Consider the following 16,242-nt stretch of genomic DNA (forward strand, 5'->3'; position numbering starts at 1 on the left):
AGACACAGAGTGTTGCCACGGCTCGGCGAGAACAGCGAGGGCAGGCAGAGAGCGGCGCCGAGGAGACGACGCACATTCGATCCAGTCGATCCATTCGATCCAAGCAAGCCGATCGAGCCATTCGAGTCATTCGAGCCAGCGAGTCGAGCCGGCTGCGCGGTGGGGCGAGCGCGCGTGCGCGCGTGCGACGTGGCGGGACACACGCGTCCGATCCCTTCCCTTTTCTGAGGGGCACGAGCGCGCCTTTCTTTTGCAGCGTGACGACGATGTGTCGACCGAGGCAGCCCGATGCGAGTAATAACGTTGAGGCCTGGCATTCCAACGCTGGCAACAGCACTGCGACGGCAGCACGGCGATGCCAAACGACGCTGCACCAGCTGCCCGAAGCAGTGCCCGCATAACACTGCCGCGGCCTCTGGCCCAGCTCCGTCACTGCCCAACCGCAGCCCGGTTCCACTATCGCCCAACCATCGCCCAACCGCGGCTCGACATGTCGCACTGGCCTGTCCACTGGCACCTGCCGCGCTCAGCAGCCACCGTCCGGAGCACAACTCCATCGGCAGCAGTCTCTGTGAGCCTCCAGCTGCCCTTGCCCTGCACCGCGGCCTTGTCGCTCTCGCCAACGTCTCGCTCCTCGCCGCCCACAGTCTCTGTGGCCCTCGGTGTCGCACTGCTTCTCGGCTCCTGTCTCGTTCGCCTTCGTCTTTGCCTTGCGTCCTTTGGTCGGCTTTGCGACCCATTCTGGTCATCGGCCTGCCCTTCCTTCCTTCCCTCCATCGTCCCTGTCGTCCTCGATCCTTGGCCCTTCCCTTCCTCTTCCCTGCTCCCTTTCCCTCCACTCCCTTCGCTCCCCCCCCCATCACCTCCCCTTTCCTCTCGTCTCCCTCTCTCCCCATCTGGTCTGGCCCATATCAGCTTCCCCGACCACCTCCGCCCCGTTCCCACCCTCCCAATACCTGCTCCGGGTCAAGCCAAGGCCGAACTCCAAGCCACCGCCGTCTGGGCCTCGCATCTGCCACCTGGATACCACCATCCCAGTCTCTGGGCATCCTCCCCGTCTACCCGCCACCCGACTGCCAAACATGCGTCCGCTTCTCAGCTTCCATGATCACTTCTGGGGCCTCGACGACACTCCCCCCACCAGCGGCGTCGACCAGCTCTTCCACATCTTCACCGCCCATCTGTCCGAATGCGAGCTCGCACTGCTCTCCTTCAAGCAGCGGGCCTTTGTCGAAGACCAAACCGCCCTGCGATTCTCCGAACTGTCCCTCGGCAAGATCTCGGTCCCCTCGGACGACTCAGCTGCCTCGTCCCTGTCCTCGAGCATCGCCCTTGCCGGCGCCGGCCTTGCCTCCACCTTCTGGTCGGATGAGCGCAGGTCTCCCAACCAAAAAGTCTCGCTCTCGGGCGACGGCTCGGCCTTTGGAAACACCATTGCTCAGTACAAGGACCAGATGAGTCGCCAGGCTGCCATTCACGCCACGCACTGCCAGTCCATTGCCCATGGCGTCATCACCCCGCTCTCCGAGTTCATCGTCCGCTATCGCAAGCTCATCAACATGAAGAAGAGCGAGGTTGACCAGGCTTACAAGGGCTTTCCCAAGCTCGTTCGCGAAGTCGAGAAGAAAAAGGCTGCCTTTTTCGAGAAGATGAAGTTGGCCGAGGACGAGGAGACTCGCTCGCGCCAGGATGCCGAGATCAGAGACGCCCCGCAGTCCACCGACACAGGTAGCCATCGCCCACCATCATCATGCATGGTCTGTTCGTCAGTGCGTCGACTCATCTCCATGACTCGCGATTCTGTCCGTCCTACTCTTGTCCAGGCGTAACCTTTGGCCATCGCGGCGTCCCGTACTCCGAGCTGATGGACATGTTCAACCTTATGAAGAAAGAAGTCAAAACCAGAGCCATCTCGACTCCCTTTGGTATCTTCGAAAACGGCTTTGTTGGCGAAGACGTCGTGGCCTTCCTCCGCGGAAGATACCCTAGCGTCACGTCCCCGTTGCTGGTGGCGATGGCCCAGGCGTACGTCAATCGCCGCCTCATCACGGCCGTTGTCGGCGGCTACGACGGAGCCTTCAACCCCGAGACCCTCTACGTTTTTGGCCGTCCTCTTCTCAAGAACGGCGACAGCCCCTACGTCAAAGCCAGAAAGGACGCCGAGTATGCTCGCCAGGACTACCTCCGTTCGGTCCTCAATGCCGAGCACAGCCGCTCCGCCCTCAACTTCCACATCGAGGACTTTTTGATCTTCATCCAGCAAGCCGAGTCTGTGCGTATCTCGATCATGAGCGACAGCTACAAGGCCCTCGAGACCGCCCAGCGCACTGCCCTCGAGGAACTCTCGCGTCTCTGGAACCCAGAGCCGCTACAGTGGGTCCTGCCTCTCCCTCAGCCCGACGAAGGCATCGTCGCCATCTGCGAGAAGTGGTCCACGGGGCCTGTCCGCCAGCCACCCTTTGTCTTTGATCACTACGACGAGAACCGCGAGCCGATCAGCATGTTTGCCGCCACCATCGACCGGCTGGCCCAATTCACCAACCGAAACGTTCCTGTGCTGATTCGCCAGTCAGTCCAGGTCCTGCATGAGGCCTTCCAGGCTGCCCGGGGCTCTGTTGACATCTGGTTGACGCCGAACCCCGAGATGCCCTCGGTCCAACTCCTCCGGATCGAGTTTGGCCGCGGCATCCGTGGCAAGAAGATCACTCTGGACAAGATGCGGCGCCAATCTCCCGCCGTCGTCGCATGTTTGCTCAAAATGTTCCTGACCGAGTCGACCTCCGGTATCATCTCCCCTACCTACTACGAGGAAGTGGCGGACCTGTACCGCGCCAAGGATGGTGAGTAGCTGATAACGCAGCTGGATTCTTTGGTGCTTGGGGAGGTGCACTGAGCTGCTGCGAGAGTGGCCATCGGCGGCGCGAACGAACCCAGGCGGCTGCTGTTACTCTGGAGCGAAGCGATTCTATCCAACCCGATGCTTACGCGACTGTATCGCAATGCGATCTCCTGTGGCTGATATCAACGCAGACTTCAACCTCACCGAGCTCGCCGATGAAAACGGCCGCATCGAGAGGCTCAAGGCCATCTTCAACAGTGTTTCGGCGCCCATCCACGACACTGTCCGCCTCCTGAGCGCGTACTTGCACTGGTAAGCCACCCCGCTCCAGCCGCCTGCAGCCTCGGCGCCGTGTACTTTCATGGGGTTTTGCCGGTGGCGCACACCGTTCGCCCGGGCATCGGCCGAATCTTCTCCTGCTCACTCTCTCCACGTGCCTCGAACGACTCACCAGCATCACCCGAGGCCTCCCCTCCAACGACCAGCGCTTTGTTGCCCTCTCCCGCACTCTGGCCTACTGCTTCCTCCGGCCCGAGCACACCACGACCGAGAATGCCAACGACCCCTACGCCTGGAAGCTCGTTAATGACCTGATTCGCAACTGCCCCGCCATCTTCGACCCCGAGATTAATCTGTCGAGTCTCCTCGAGCAGGACCAGGTCGTATACAGCGAGGACGACGAGGACGAGGAGCTGGACGACAACTTTGACATTCTCGACTCGTCCGAGTACCAGTACAACGGAAGCACCGCCGACGGCATGTCCTCTGCCGGCTCGCTGCCCCGAACGGCTGGCTCCATGACCGATGGGTGGTTGAACGACCGGTCGGCAACCTCCTCGCCTGTCCTGACCAGTTCCAACTCGTGGTTCAACTGGAACTCCTCCCAAGCAAACGAGCCCGACTCGTGGGAAAAGCAAGGACTCGCTGGCCGTGTAAGTCCTGAGCCGAAAAGGCATCATCACCGTGTGAACAACAAGCTTTTGCTTCTCCACGGCAAGGTCAGACGGCCGTGATATACGTCTTGCCATCGAGCGACCGGTCACGGTCGGTTCAGCCGATGCCGAACTCTGTGGAGAACACACAGCTGTTTGCCTCGGCATGGAGAAAGCACCATCCGGGCATCCCCGCCCCTCCAACGTGAAACCCGTTGATATGCTCACTGCTCCCTTGCTCCCTCCTCCCCTTCGCTCGCTTCGATCCAGGACGACGACCTCGCTCTCAACCCCCGCATTCCACTTTTGCGCCCCGCGCATCGCAAGCGCAACTCCATTGCCGACATGGCGTTTGCGGCCACCACGGCGCTCTTCAGCCAGCTGCCTGGCTCGAGCCCGCTCTCTGGCTCGCCCATCAACGATACCAGCATTTCCACTGCTGCCCGTGCCGCGATGCCCCAGATCAACAAGGACGTACCCATCCTGCCGGATCCCTTCAGTCCCGGCTCGACCTTCCCAGGCATCCGGCGGTCGTCGCTGCATGACCTCAAGATCAAGGAGGGCCGTGCGCCGTCCATCACGGATATGCGTGGCAAGGCCCAGGCTGTGCTCTCGGGCTCCATCAAGCCGTACGGTGAGACTCTCAGCCACTCTCCCTTGAGCAACAGCCCTCCACTCGAGAAGCTCGAGGCTTAGAACGAACGGAGCCTTTTCTATGGTCTCCTGCCACCTCCTCCGAGGTGCCTTTCCCTCCCCCGTACTATGCAATCGTTTACCCCGGTGGATGAGCACGGCAAGCTTCCCGGCGCCGCCTTCCAGTGCGGTGCTCGCCTCAGTGTCGCTTGTGTTCGTCTTTCCCTCCCCATCTCGCCTATGTCAGTTACATCTCTTTGTCCCTGTTCTGGTTTGCTGCTTGGTCTTTGGCTTTGCTTTTTTATTTTTTTGCTTGCCACCTCCCCGCCCCTTTGCCCCGTCCCCGCCTCGATCGTAATTCCAAATGTTTTGATGCCTGACATGTCCCCGCCCCCCGTCGTCTGTGATGTCTTTTGTGCCCTCGTTTTGCGTTGTCTTTGGTCCGTTTCTTTCTTTTTTTCTTTTTCCGTTCTATCCTCTACTCTCCTTACTACAGTATATACTTCAATCGTAAAGCAACCGATATACATGTCAATCAATGTACACTGCCATTCGAAACCCGTCTGGGATGAAGCGACGAGACAACGGCAGCCGGCCCAGAGCCATCTTTCGACCCATCGACCCTGCCTCATCGCTCCCAGAAAGCGCTCGAGTTGCGATGCAGTCGCTGCAGCGTCTCCTCTGGCGACCACCCACGAGCCTCGGCAATCATGGCGCAGACCCGGTCCAGGGCCTCGTCCACGAGCTCGGTGCTGCCGAGATCCGACTCGGCCAGGATGCGGTCCTCGGGGATCTCAGCGATCTGCTCCCGCCACTTGGGCGACCTGGAGTTGACGATGTGCGAAAAGCTGAAGTAAAACAGCCGGCTGATCCGTGGCGGCAGCTTCAGGATCGCCCGGGTGATCTCGTGTGAGCCAGACCAAGAATGCAGCATGATAGCTGGTGGCCAAAGCAGCGGCTGCTGTTGCTGTTGCTGTTGCTGGTGTTGGTGTTGGTCCAATGCGCCTGGGTCGAGGACAGAGCGATCGGACGACCTCGCCGGTCGCTTGGCCTTGGCCCGAGCCTGGAGATATTGTAGCAGCTCGCCGTGACACCGGACGGCATGCACCGAGACCGGCAGGCCGAGTTGTGAGGCCATCTCGAACTGGGCCTCAAAGACCCTCATTTGATGCTTGTAGTCGTAGCGCTCGCGGGTGCCGGGGTGGGTTGCGATCTTGTCGAGACCGATCTCGCCCAGGAGGCACTTTGGATGCCGCCGCAGATAGTCCTCGAGCAGCTGGCGGGTGCAGCCGGCGTCGTCGCCGAGCGATTCGGCCGTGACGGTGTGGGCGAACCAGGGGTGGACGCCTACGGGTATGGAGCAGGACGATGCTGAGCCCTCGAGGCCATGTTTTTCGATCGTTGTTGCCTATTTCCTCATCTCCAGACTCGCCGAGTGGCCTCATGCGGGCGAGGATTGCACAACATTGAGATGGGCCAAGGCTGGTGCCGGCTTACCGAAGCCAGGGATGACCTTGGACGGATACTGCCTCGCCATCTCGTCGATCTGGCTCCAGTCTTTGAGGTGGGTACCCATCACCCAGGTCTCTTGCGTTCGCATGTGAGGCAGGAGCCCGAGGGTCTCGGGGGTCTCGTTGATGTGCGAGTGGACATCGATCACAGGGACGCCGGCCGACATCCTCGTCAGGAGCGTCGAAAGCGGTGCAAGTCGTTTTGGATGCAGGATGGATGAGGGTATTGTGGCAGAAAGGGCAGCGGCGGGTCGGCAGCTCGAGGAAGCCGCCCTTGCGGATCGGGGCATCGTAGCGCTGTCCCCGTCATCAGTACTCCCGCATTCCCAGAGGCTCTCAGCCACCTGGCCTTGCGCATCAACTCTGCCACGGACACTGGTGTGTTGCTCAACGATAAAGTACAATTGAACCATATATCGCCGCTGGTGCGCTGCCGTTCCACCGATGCACTGAGCTATCTGAATGGCGGACGGCATGGGGACAAGCCAGCGCAGGACGGATTACATATCATCAGGGTCCGACACAATTTCCACCTCATCAGGATACTCGGGGCGGTTCTCAGCAATGGTAAAGAGCGGAGTCTTGCCCCTGGTCAGCTATCCACGAACAAGAACCAGTGAGTGAGTGAGTGAGTGAGTGAGTGAGTGAGTGAGTGAGTGAGTGAGTGAGTGAGTGAGTGAGTGAGTGAGTGAGTGAGTGGTCGCCGGCTGCGCGGGCCCTCACCTTCTTCGCATGTTTGCAGAATTCATCAAAATCGAGTGAGTTTCGACAGTAAAATCCAATGACAAGCGACGGATCTAGGTTGCTGATATGCATTATTCGGACCGTGGGACAGTGGTAGCTTGACAAATCCTGCAGGCGTTATCATCAGTTTCACACATAATATGCTTTAGTAGGTGCTGGACGACTCTTTTGACCAGGCACGGCAAGTCGTTCGTCAACCATTGTCGTCTGCAAGATCTTCATAGGCCCTTCCCAGGCTCCAGCACTATAGCACAGCAGTACGCAGTTTTCTCGGGGGGGGGGAATGCCTCGATACAAGCAGCCGAGCGACCTATTTCGAATGCAGCTCACCTCCACCGTATACGAGTTGTAGTCCTTCATCGACACAGCTTGAGTAGGAGGCGACCGCGGTTAGAGGACCCGGCTGGCCAAAGTATTCATGTGCATTACAGCTGGCCATACCTGCTCGCGAATAGTGCGGATCCAAGTATATAAACTTGCTTCCTAGCGATTCAATTGAGAACAGGAGATCAGTTGCTCGTCGCCGGCCGCGCCGCAGTTCAAAAGCTATCGAAAGTCTACGCGGGTCGATAATCCGTACCCTGGTATCCGATGAAGAACACCGAGGAGTTTGGGCGGCCGCTGATGTCATCCAAAGGCTTCGATTAGTGATTCCGGCAGCGCTGAAGCGATTGTGATGCGTCCCCGGGACTGTCATGGCTCTGGCACACAAACCCGGCAATCCCAACGCAATGGGGGATATCGAAGCAGTTCTGCGGATGGGATTGCTGTTAGTCAGAGACGCAACCAATCGATTGTATCCCATTGATACCCTCTGCAAACGCAGCCACCGGGCGAACCAGACCGCCTACCCTGAGGGCGTTGTGGTACACCGGGTTGAGATTCTCGACGCCGAGTCGCAGGGGAATCAGAAGCAGAAGTGGTTTCCACTCCGGATCGTCGTCCTCCGACTTGGCTGTGGCCTGAACGTCGCTCTTGTAGACTGCGCCGTCGAGGCAGTAGTGGATTTCGAGCCTGCTGTCTCTGTGGGTATGGAGCAGGGTTCTGTGGGAATCAGAGAGAGTACTGTGAGCATGTCGATTCCTTCAGAAGCCTGGGAAAGATGGGCTCATGCACGCCTGGAGCACCGATCCAATGTGATCAGCAAGACACCGCAGCGCATCACCTGAGAACTTGGGAGATCGTGCCTGGGCCAAACCATGCCCCGATTTCCTTATCATACTGCTGGCCCAGCAGCGCCACCCGGTGAATGGAGTATGGGCTCGAGTTGGAATCAAGGAACCAGCTGACGATCTGGGTAGTTGGCGAGGACAATCACATCGTGAGCCAGCCATGATCGAGAAGGGGGCCATAATCGGGACGAGAGCCACCAGCGTCCAAACAGGCACTGCAAAGGCACCTGCCTTGGAGTAGAGCGTCATGGTCGGTTTGTCCGAGTTATTGACCAGTCTCCAGTCTTGATCAGCAAAGCGACATTTTGGTCGGCGAGCGGCAGCGAGTGGATGATCCGAATTCAGCCCGTGCGAACCAGATTGCTTGTCCCAGCCGGGATTATGCCCAAGTGGATGGGGATGCAGGCATTCGGTGTGGAGACTGCTTTGCCGATCCCTCGCAGCACCATTGGCTGCTAATGGCCGTATACGTCGCCTGGGGAAACTCACCTCTTCCAAGATAGTGCAAAACGAATGCACTGGCGAGGAGCATCTGGCCCGAGCGCAGCATGCAACCCCACCCGACATCCGAAGTGTAGGTGCTGGGCTTGATGGGAGGAAACGAGTAGCGGTAGGTGATCCACAGACGCGAGCGAAAGTCGTCCAGAAACGCCGGGTCCTCCAGCGATGGATAGAGGATGCCCAAAAAATGAACAAAACTGTCGGGGGAGCCCGAAGACTCGGTGTCGGAGTCGGACCGGTTGGGATAGAACGAGACGGATCTTATCGACTCGACCGCCTGGTGGACAGCGTTGTGGATGTTGGCGGAGACCTTTTGCCAGAGCTCATCCAGCGGCTGTTGGTTGTCGGGGCCGTTTGCAGAGCCGGAAGGAATGTCTTCGGCAGAGACTTTCTGAATCGATGACATTTGTGTCTCGGCAGCAGCAGCAAGGCGAGAAGAGGCGGAGGGACGGGGCGAGGAAAGTTGAGGACGAAAGGAAGGAAGGGAGCGGCAAATGCGTCGGTGGTGCTCGGGGTGGCCGCCAGGGTCGAGACGACGGCAGCGGAAGTCTCGGCGAGAAAGCGGCGTCGCAAGAGCAAGCAAGAGCAAGCAAGGCGGGTCGCTCTTCTGCGTTCGTTTGCGGGCAAGTGCTTCGATATCGGGATATGGCGGAACGGATGGACGGCGAGGCGGGATGCGAGCGAGTCCTCGGCGAACATGACCCTGTCCGACTGGGTTGCTCCTCCCCCGACCCACCAGGCCGCGCCGCCAGGGCCAGGGCAAAGAGGGGCTGCGGGTGAGGTTCAGACCGGGAAAAGAGCGGACCGGGAAGAGCAAAACCAGCGGTCAGCATGCCGACGGCAGCCCGGATCACCGCCCGACACATACGTGCACACTTGAGAATGGAACAGAGACACTCGGCGCAGAGTATGCTCGGGGCATTCGCCAGGACCTGCATCGCAAACTGCACCACCGGCATCGATTCGCACCAGGGTTGGTCGGCGGCCACCGGACCGAGGCAATCGCCCGCCAGATCGATCTCATACTATCCAAGAAGCACTCTTGCGAAGGCACTTGGCTAGCAAGACCACGTCGGCCGTTTGGACATCATGTGTCTGGGATCTGGGATCTGGGATCTATGGGCAGATCATTGCTCTGCTGTTCCACGGCTCCACTGTTCGCTACTCCAAGACCGTCGACAGGGACGGCTACAACCAGATTACAGTGACTGCTACGGCTTGCCGAAGCGCCGTCGATACTGATGCTGTCCGTGCATGTGTCGCCGCGATCGATGGTCAGGCTTTTATTCGCCATGCTAGGCGCTGCACAGAAGGGTGATGTTGTCGCCCTTTAGGAGGATTCGGCCGATGGGTGTCCGGGTGCTGTTCTTGACAGAGACTTCCTCAGCTTCCTCGAGGACAAGGTTCATGAATTCGTCAAAGCCCTGCAGCATTCAGCCCCGAATACGGTCAGCCGGAATCGTGAACAGCATCATGAGTGCCGACTCAGTCTTGATCATGCCATTCTCTCCTCTCACACACAATGCGCCGGTGTGCCCGTGCTGACATTTGCATCAGTCCCGCCCCTCACGGCGCCAGCTTCACCCAGCGGTCGCTAGCCAGGCGGCATGGCCCGCTCCTCGACGAATACTGACAATGATTCGTCCTTCGATACGGGTGTTGGTTTGTTCGTAGAGCCAGATCTGGACCTTTGATTTCTGGTGAAGAAGTAGGGTGATGCATGGATCGGTTATATCAGGCATTGGGTCTCACAAAGAAAAGATCCGGCAGCTCGATCTGTGAGTCTAACCAGCGAATCTGCATCGGTCCACCAAGCATCGGTCATTGGGAGCACGCCCTCATTGGCAACCAGCAGTGGCCGTCGCGATAGAGATAGAACAGCACCGCAAATTTGGATGGATTGGCGCGGCGCTTACTTGCTGCAAAAACCGAAAGATCAGGTTGATCGGCTGGACCATAATCTTCTGGACCTTGGACGACATTGTTTCGGATACTGACGATGCTGGATGGGATCAGGTGGTATCGAGCGGAACAGTGGACGCCTGTGGCTGGGTGTCGTGGCTTTTGGTGTCGGCTTGGTGCTGAACGGACGGTGTTGGTTCTGTGGGCTCCAAGACAGCTCTCGAGCAGGCTGGCGGGTCGATGTCGGGTGCCGATGGAGGGGAGCCTTGCGTGCGTCTCCAGGAGCAAGCGAGTTGAAATCCTGCTGCTCGAGATCCCCAACAGCGGCCAGGCGGCTCGAGTGCACCAAGCCGGATCGAGTGTGTCCAGCCGGATCGAGTGTGTCCAGCCGGATCGAGTGTGTCCAGCCGGATCGAGTGTGTCCAGCCGGATCGAGTGTGTCCAGCCAGCAGCTCATTCTGCCAAAAAAGGAAACATGTCGGCAGCGACCACCGTTTCGCCGTCTCTCCGTCGCTCCCACTTTCAGCCCAGCCCAGCCTGACCCGGATCTCTGCTCTCGAGCAAGAAGCAATCCAGCGCAGAGTCTGCCCGACCCGAGGATCCAGCCCACCCGACCCATAACCAGTCACCCAGACACACCAAACGATGGTAATACCTCTCGAAGTGTATCCCGCCCGCCTTTGGATCGTGTGCACAGCATGGCCGACCTGAAAGCCATCCGTTCTGCTTAATCTTGCCGACCCGTTGGGCGATCGCTGGTCGCTCTGGTATCTACTGACGCCATTTTCCCCTTCTCCAGGATCGAAAACGCTCCCGTACTTCCCGCGATCGGCCAGATGACGACGACCAGCTTCCTCCGTCGCAGGAGCTGCTCGATGATATCGATGACCTACCGCCCTTCTCGGAGGCAGTTGAGCCCGAGGATTTTGAAGACGACAACGCCGACGACCCGTTGGCGGATGCCGATGAGGATGAAGGTGACGGCGAGGATCTGTTTGGCCCCGATCTTGCCAGGTACTCCACGCAACCGGCCCAGCCTTGAGAGTGGTGCTCGGACAGCCTCTGACCGACACTCTCGGCGCTGCTTGCTCAATACCTTCAAGCGTACTCACCGGGCCTCTGTTCTTCCGAAAAACAGAGACTATCGCGAGAACCCTGAAAAGGACTTTTACGAAGCCGAGGGTCTCGACGAAGACGAAGTCGAGGAGCTGACAATCGATCAGCGACGCCTGGCCGAAATGAAGATGCGAAGACGCGATCGTGCCGAGGCACTGCGAAGCGGTCGCCCGGCAGCCTTTTTGGATGACGGTATAGAGTGACGGCCCCCTTTGCTGCATTGTGGTGCATTTGACATCCCTTGGAAGTCTGACGCAGGCGATGCTGATGTCTCGATTGCCCAATCGCTCAGATGACGAGGACGACTTGCGTCCGGAAGTCACCCGTCGCCGCCGCATCACCGATATGGATGATGCCCTGATACAGGATGGAGTCCCAGTAAGTTGATCTCTTGGCGGCCGTGGTGCGAGTAAGCATAGCGATGGTAGCGGATACTGACTGTCATCATGCGCTGCCAATATCCAGATTGAGGTTCCAATCGAGTCGATCGATGAAATCAAGGGCCCGCTTGCCGAGTGGGTGTCCATGGACGGTACCCGGCAGTCGATTCGGCGTCACTTCCATCAATTCCTTTCGTCCTATGTCGAGGGCGGCGTCTGCATCTACGGCGAACGAATCAAGGCTATGTGCGAAGGTATGTGGTCTCGGTGGAGTCTCGGTGGAGTCTCAGCGATTGGGCTCAAAGAGCCAGGTTGGCTTTATCGGCATTGCTTTTTTCTGCCGTCGGCGCCCTGACTCAGCTCCACGGTTTGTGCGGTTTCTAGCAAACGGAGAGAGTCTCGAGGTCAGCTACCTCCATCTCGAAAAGAAAAACGCCTACCTGGCCTATTGTGTCGTCAACTCTCCCACGGAGGTGCTGAAGATTTTCGACTCGGTGGCCTTTGAGTGTGTGCTCTCGGCCTTTGAGGAGTACGAAAACATCAAGGCCGAGATCCACGTCCGAATCACCGACTTGCCGATTTCGGACAGCCTTCGTCTGCTCAGGTAGAGTATTACCAGCCCTGTGATTAAGCAGTCATACGACGGCACGGGTCCTGTGAGCTTGCTCCGGGCGAGTGCCTCGATTGGCATTTGTACCGATTGGTCAGATATCCGGTGTCTTGTGCTGCGTCTGCCACTGGATCCACCCTGATTTCCGTCCAGGACAAGCCACTTGCCCTCCTCACCGACTCACCGACTCCCGCCCGTGCTGCAGACAATCCCACCTCAACACATTGATCCGCGTCAGTGGCGTCGTCACTCGCAGAAGCACTGTCTTTCCTCAGCTCAAATACGTCAAGTTTGACTGCAAAGCGTGTGGTGTTGTCCTTGGTCCGTTTTACCAGGATGTGCATGGCGAAATCAAGATCAACAAGTGCTCGAACTGCCAGTCCAAGGGCCCTTTCCTCATCAACAGCGAGGAGGTATGATTCCGCTCATTTGTTTTGTGCCCTGCAACAATCCACGCGATTGAGCGGCCACGGCGCTTTCGTCCGGCCTCTGTGTCGGTGTTGCTTTGGAGCTCCTGTTGCTCTGGCTGACTGCGTTTCTTTTGCCTGCAGACTATCTACCGGAACTACCAGCGCCTCACCCTCCAGGAGTCCCCTGGAACGGTGCCGGCCGGCCGTCTTCCCCGACACAAAGAAGTCGTTCTGTTGTGGGACCTCGTTGACTCTGCCCGGCCCGGAGAAGAAATTGTACCGTATCGCCCCAACCGCACGCGGCCGCATCTGTATGGCTGTCGCATCGCCTGTTCTGACAAAATCTCCTGCCCACGCTCCACAGGAGGTCATTGGCATCTATCGCAACAACTACGACGTTTCACTGAACAACAAGAACGGCTTCCCCGTCTTCTCGACCGTCATTGAGGCAAACTATATCAACAAGAAGGAGGATCAGTTTGCCTCATACAAGCTCACGGAGGAGGACGAACGGAGTATCCGGGTTCTTGCCTCTGACCCGCGAATCCGGCAACGAGTAAGCCCTTGCGACGCTGCTTTGTTTTTCCTTGCCTGCCGCCTCAGCCCATTTCGACGTGGTTCATTGGGTGTGGGATTAAGACAAGTCTAATCCGATAACGGTGTCGTATCCAGATCATCAAAAGCATCGCACCGTCCATCTTTGGTCACGAAGATCTCAAAACTGCCATTGCCTTGGCCATGTTTGGTGGCGTCGCAAAGAATCCCCAGGGCAAGCATCGCCTCAGAGGCGATATCAATGTCCTTCTGTTGGGCGATCCAGGAACAGCAAAGTCGCAGTTCCTCAAATACGTCGAGAAGACCTCGCATCGGGCTGTCTACACAACGGGCCAGGGTGCCTCTGCCGTCGGTCTGACGGCCTCTGTCCACAAGGATCCAATCACGCGCGAGTGGACTCTGGAAGGCGGGGCACTCGTCATGGCCGACAAAGGCGTGTGTCTGATCGACGAGTTTGACAAGATGAACGATCAGGACAGGTGAGCCCCGAGAATGTGGCGATGCAGTCATCTCCATGCATCAGAAGTGTCCCGCGAGCTCCCGCTAACTCGGATGGGTGGGATGCGCCATTATCTGCATACTCTAGAACGAGTATCCACGAAGCCATGGAGCAGCAGTCCATTTCAATCTCCAAGGCCGGCATTGTTACAACCCTCCAGGCCCGCTGCGCCGTCATCGCAGCCGCCAACCCGATTCGGGGCCGCTACAACCCGCAGATCCCATTCTCTCAGAACGTCGAGCTGACGGAGCCGATTCTGTCGCGTTTTGATATTCTGTGCGTGGTGAAAGATACCCCGGACCCTATCCTGGACGAGTCTCTGGCCCGCTTTGTGGTCAACAGCCACATCCGCAGCCATCCGTCGTTCAGCGGCCAGATCGAGACGGCTACGATGCACGATCCTGAAGTAAGTTTTGGCTGTCTGGCGATCGCATTGCATCAAGGTCGGCCCGGGATGCGTGCTGACTGATGTTTCCCCATCGCGAACCAATTCTCCGTCGCTGCGGACCGGACATCCTCCTTTGGCCGTTAGATCATTCCCCAAGAGCTGCTGAAAAAGTATATCATGTACTCGCGCGAGAAGGTGCATCCCAAAATCGCCGACATTGATCAGGACAAGATCGCCCGCCTTTATTCGTCACTGCGTCAACAGTCTATGGTCAGTCTGCGGTACCCGCGTGTCTCGCCGTACTCGATTCGTCAGTCTGCATCACGGACCAGCCCTTAGTCATGCAACAGTACGAGCTTGCCTCTGCAGCCTGGCCAGCACGAACGCTAACCAACTGTGACTGCATCGATACACACAGATCAGTGGCGGTATCCCCATCACCGTTCGCTACCTGGAATCGATCGTTCGCATGGCCGAGGCCTTTGCGCGCATGCATCTGCGAGACATTGTCCGACAGGACGATATCGATCGCGCCATTGCTGTCATGATCAAAAGTTTCGTCACGGCGCAGAAGCAGTCCGTGCGCAAGTCGCTCGAGCGGGTGAGGATGCGTCCTGAGCAATATCGCTATCCGAGAGTGACCCGAAGCCGATATCCTGATGCAATCGCGCCAATGTGGCTTTTGTTCGCAGGCTTTCAGCGGATACATTTCCCGCGACAGGGACAACGACGAGCTGCTCCTGCACGTTCTCGGCGACCTGGTCCACGAGCGTATGCAGTTTAACTTTGTCAAGTTTGCCGCCATGCCCGACACGGTGGAGATCAGTGTGGACGAGCTGGCAGCCAAGGTACGTTGTGGGCGAACACCGATCTGCACGCTTAACAGTATGGTGGATATGCAGGGAATGCTGTTCCGAACGGTCAGCTCACTATTTCGAATCCTTCTCTGTGTCGCTCCCTCGCTGCCTGTCGATCGCCCCAGGCTGCTACGCTTGGTATCTATAGTCTGGACGACTTTTTCAACGGCCGCGTGTTCCAGCAGCACTTTACCAGGCGAGACCGTAGCATCGTCAAGGTGCTCAACTAGAGCGTATCCAAAACGAAATGGGACACCCTGTTTTGAGCCAGGGCTGTCGTTTTTCTCTGGTCCTGAATACACACCTATTCATCATTCACCATGACCAAACCGTGTGCCTTTGGAGATGCCTCGTGGAAGGGGTGCGCATCCTGCCCCAGAAAGCGCAGGTTTGTTTGGTATTTCGAGCAATTCCACTGTCATCAGGGGGGAAACCATCATGCGAGGCAGGCTCGCTCGCTCGGCCTTGACCAATCACCCGGTTGGTGGAGGCGGCCAACCTCATTGTCTGAATTGCCCACCCCTCCCTCGACTGCACTGCTCGACTGCACCACTTCCTGCACCACTTGCTGCACCACTTGCTACACCACTCGCTGTGCCAGACCACCGATGCGCAGCCGTCCGTGTTCCATATCGAACACGACTGGGTTCCGAAGCGCAGGGCTCAGCATCCCGGCGGCGTGCTTCAAATACGCCACCGTCGCCCAGAGGCTTGCATTGATCGCTTGCTCCTGGACAGCGCAATGTCATCATCAAACACCCAAGTCGTGGCCCTGCTGCCGTGGGTGCTGGGCTACTCGGTCGCAAGTCTGCTTTGGGCCATCGCCAGGCTCAAGCACCGAATTGCAGCACACACACCTGCCGCCGATGAAGAGACCAGCCCGCTTCTGGCTGATAGCAATCCCAGCGACGGCCTCACGGGCATCGACGCATACAATGCCGAGCTCTTCAAGAAGTGGCAGCGGTCTACGATCGTCGATGCCGGACTCGTTGTGCTGGCTCTTGTCAGTGCTGCCTCGATGGGCATCGCTCTCTTCCGCGACTGGACCGACATTGGTCTGGACGTCCTCGCCCTGCTGCCGTTCGCCATATGGCTGCTGATCTGGGTAAGCCGAGTTGGTGTTGATGCACTGCGTCTGTGCTGCTCTGTGGACGACTTTCTGTCAGAGCCCTGGTAGCTGCTTCATCGACTAT

General features: G+C 58.3%; 5 protein-coding genes across 5 annotated transcripts; 2 read left to right on the top strand and 3 right to left on the bottom strand.

Annotated features, from left to right (window-relative positions):
* Positions 1 to 1,082: 1,082 nt before the first annotated feature.
* Positions 1,083 to 4,467, top strand: BJ171DRAFT_578156 (uncharacterized protein; the record flags this gene model as incomplete). The annotated part of the gene is made up of 5 exons (XM_053113861.1): positions 1,083 to 1,728; positions 1,824 to 2,840; positions 3,031 to 3,151; positions 3,294 to 3,771; positions 4,042 to 4,467. 5 exons carry the CDS (start codon positions 1,083 to 1,085, stop codon positions 4,465 to 4,467), a joined length of 2,688 nt encoding a protein of 895 aa, XP_052970437.1.
* A 565-nt stretch (positions 4,468 to 5,032) lies between these two features.
* BJ171DRAFT_578157 (uncharacterized protein) lies at positions 5,033 to 6,082 on the bottom strand (the record flags this gene model as incomplete). Its single annotated transcript, XM_053113862.1, has 2 exons — positions 5,033 to 5,751; positions 5,902 to 6,082. The coding sequence occupies 2 exons, from the start codon at positions 6,080 to 6,082 to the stop codon at positions 5,033 to 5,035; spliced, it is 900 nt and encodes a 299-aa protein (XP_052970438.1).
* A 214-nt stretch (positions 6,083 to 6,296) lies between these two features.
* Positions 6,297 to 9,191, bottom strand: BJ171DRAFT_491094 (uncharacterized protein). Its single transcript, XM_053109697.1, has 10 exons — positions 8,321 to 9,191; positions 8,063 to 8,115; positions 7,825 to 7,952; positions 7,511 to 7,703; positions 7,374 to 7,411; positions 7,240 to 7,280; positions 7,101 to 7,142; positions 6,990 to 7,027; positions 6,639 to 6,767; positions 6,297 to 6,511 (listed from the first exon to the last, which is right to left on the bottom strand). Exons 1-10 carry the CDS (start codon positions 8,736 to 8,738, stop codon positions 6,416 to 6,418), a joined length of 1,176 nt encoding a protein of 391 aa, XP_052970439.1. The 5' UTR covers positions 8,739 to 9,191; the 3' UTR covers positions 6,297 to 6,415.
* A 301-nt stretch (positions 9,192 to 9,492) lies between these two features.
* On the bottom strand, positions 9,493 to 10,509 carry BJ171DRAFT_491097 (uncharacterized protein). Its single transcript, XM_053109698.1, has 3 exons — positions 10,249 to 10,509; positions 9,967 to 10,029; positions 9,493 to 9,756 (listed from the first exon to the last, which is right to left on the bottom strand). Exons 1-3 carry the CDS (start codon positions 10,312 to 10,314, stop codon positions 9,628 to 9,630), a joined length of 258 nt encoding a protein of 85 aa, XP_052970440.1. The 5' UTR covers positions 10,315 to 10,509; the 3' UTR covers positions 9,493 to 9,627.
* A 593-nt stretch (positions 10,510 to 11,102) lies between these two features.
* On the top strand, positions 11,103 to 15,373 carry BJ171DRAFT_238817 (MCM2/3/5 family-domain-containing protein). Its single transcript, XM_053106615.1, has 14 exons — positions 11,103 to 11,248; positions 11,373 to 11,542; positions 11,643 to 11,728; positions 11,816 to 11,984; positions 12,115 to 12,334; positions 12,546 to 12,753; positions 12,892 to 13,026; positions 13,115 to 13,306; positions 13,423 to 13,784; positions 13,892 to 14,210; positions 14,337 to 14,462; positions 14,611 to 14,793; positions 14,885 to 15,040; positions 15,141 to 15,373. Exons 2-14 carry the CDS (start codon positions 11,473 to 11,475, stop codon positions 15,195 to 15,197), a joined length of 2,283 nt encoding a protein of 760 aa, XP_052970441.1. The 5' UTR covers positions 11,103 to 11,248; positions 11,373 to 11,472; the 3' UTR covers positions 15,198 to 15,373.
* The last annotated feature ends 869 nt before the right edge of the window (positions 15,374 to 16,242 follow it).

The sequence above is a fragment of the Polychytrium aggregatum genome, assembly GCF_025602895.1.
Source record: "Polychytrium aggregatum strain JEL109 chromosome Unknown BJ171scaffold_5, whole genome shotgun sequence".
Lineage (NCBI taxonomy): Eukaryota > Fungi > Chytridiomycota > Chytridiomycetes > Polychytriales > Polychytrium > Polychytrium aggregatum.